This window comes from Mandrillus leucophaeus, unplaced genomic scaffold (assembly GCF_000951045.1).
Source record: "Mandrillus leucophaeus isolate KB7577 unplaced genomic scaffold, Mleu.le_1.0 Scaffold120, whole genome shotgun sequence".
Lineage (NCBI taxonomy): Eukaryota > Metazoa > Chordata > Mammalia > Primates > Cercopithecidae > Mandrillus > Mandrillus leucophaeus.
In genome coordinates this window covers 1,530,505-1,531,610 of record NW_012100321.1, presented here as the reverse complement: position 1 = coordinate 1,531,610, position 1,106 = coordinate 1,530,505, and the positions used below count along the sequence as shown (strand labels likewise).

The 1,106-nt window shown below is 49.3% G+C and overlaps 1 protein-coding gene across 1 annotated transcript in view; it reads left to right on the top strand.

Moving 5' to 3' along the window:
• ZNF541 (zinc finger protein 541) overlaps positions 1-1,106 on the top strand; it is a 76,066-nt gene that overhangs the window by 24,818 nt on the left and 50,142 nt on the right. The window contains exon 3 of the mRNA XM_011970083.1: positions 410-814. Within this exon, the coding sequence (XP_011825473.1) occupies positions 508-814 (307 nt within the window). The 5' untranslated portion in view covers positions 410-507. The remainder of the gene's footprint in view (positions 1-409; positions 815-1,106) is intronic.

Here is a 1,106-nt window from a genome sequence, read left to right as displayed (position 1 = left end):
TTCCCCTGGAGCCTACGTGAGCTTACACTTCCAGCATTGAGTTTTCTTGTTGCTGCTGGCACTTGGGATTTTTCCTGTCTTTTGATGGAGGCTATGTGTTAAAAAATTATCTTTTGTTATACATGTATATGTTTATAGCTGGAGGAAGAGGTCAGTTCAGTCCACCATGTTGCTGGAAGTACTTTTACTTATTCCTCACAACAACCTTGTGAAGGAGGTACTCTTACACCCGGTTTACAGATGAGGCACCTGGGGCTCGTGGAGCTTAAGTGACTTGCGCAAAGCCACATGACTGTTATGGGGCAGAGAACAGACCCAGATCGAGGTCTGCTTGAATTGCAAGTCTGTGCTCTGCCCACAATGCTGTTTTGCCACCTAATAACCTTCATTCTTCCTGCTTCATTTTCAGGAATTAGTTGCCATCAAGGGCTCTCTCCTCCCTGTTTCCTTACATGGTTCTGCTTATCCGGAGAGTAGCTCTTGGCCAAGACCTGGCAGTGGAGAGCCATGGACCAGTACAGCCTTGGAGACGAGGGTGCCCTCCCATCAGAAATGCACCTCCCTTCATTTTCAGAGAGCCAAGGGCTCAACTGCAGTGACACCCTCAACCGGGATCTGGGTCCCAACACGCGAGACCTGCTCTATGCTGGCCTGAGTGGTTTGGACCCGGACCCCAACCTCCCAACGCCTGACATGTCCAGCGAGGTGCTGGAGGACAACTTAGACACCCTGTCCCTGTACTCGGGGAAGGACAGTGATTCTGTGAAGCTGCTGGAGGAGTATGCAGATTCGGAGTCTCAGGCATCCTTACAAGGTGAGGCTGTCACCTGGGTAGAAAGGCCCTGCAGGATGTTCGACAGTTTCTGTGGCCAGCTAGGGACTGATTCTGCATGGATTGGTTAAGAAAATTTTTCCCTCCTACAGATGACTTAGGGAACAGTCACCTTTTTTCCTACTTGGGAATTGTTTCCCAATTCTTTTTTTTGTTTTGTTTTTTGTTTTTTGTTTTAGGCAGAGTATAGTGGTACGATCTCGGCTCACTGCAACCTCTGGCTCCCGGGTTCAAGTGATTCTCCTGCCTCAGCCTCCCAAGTAGCTGGGATTAC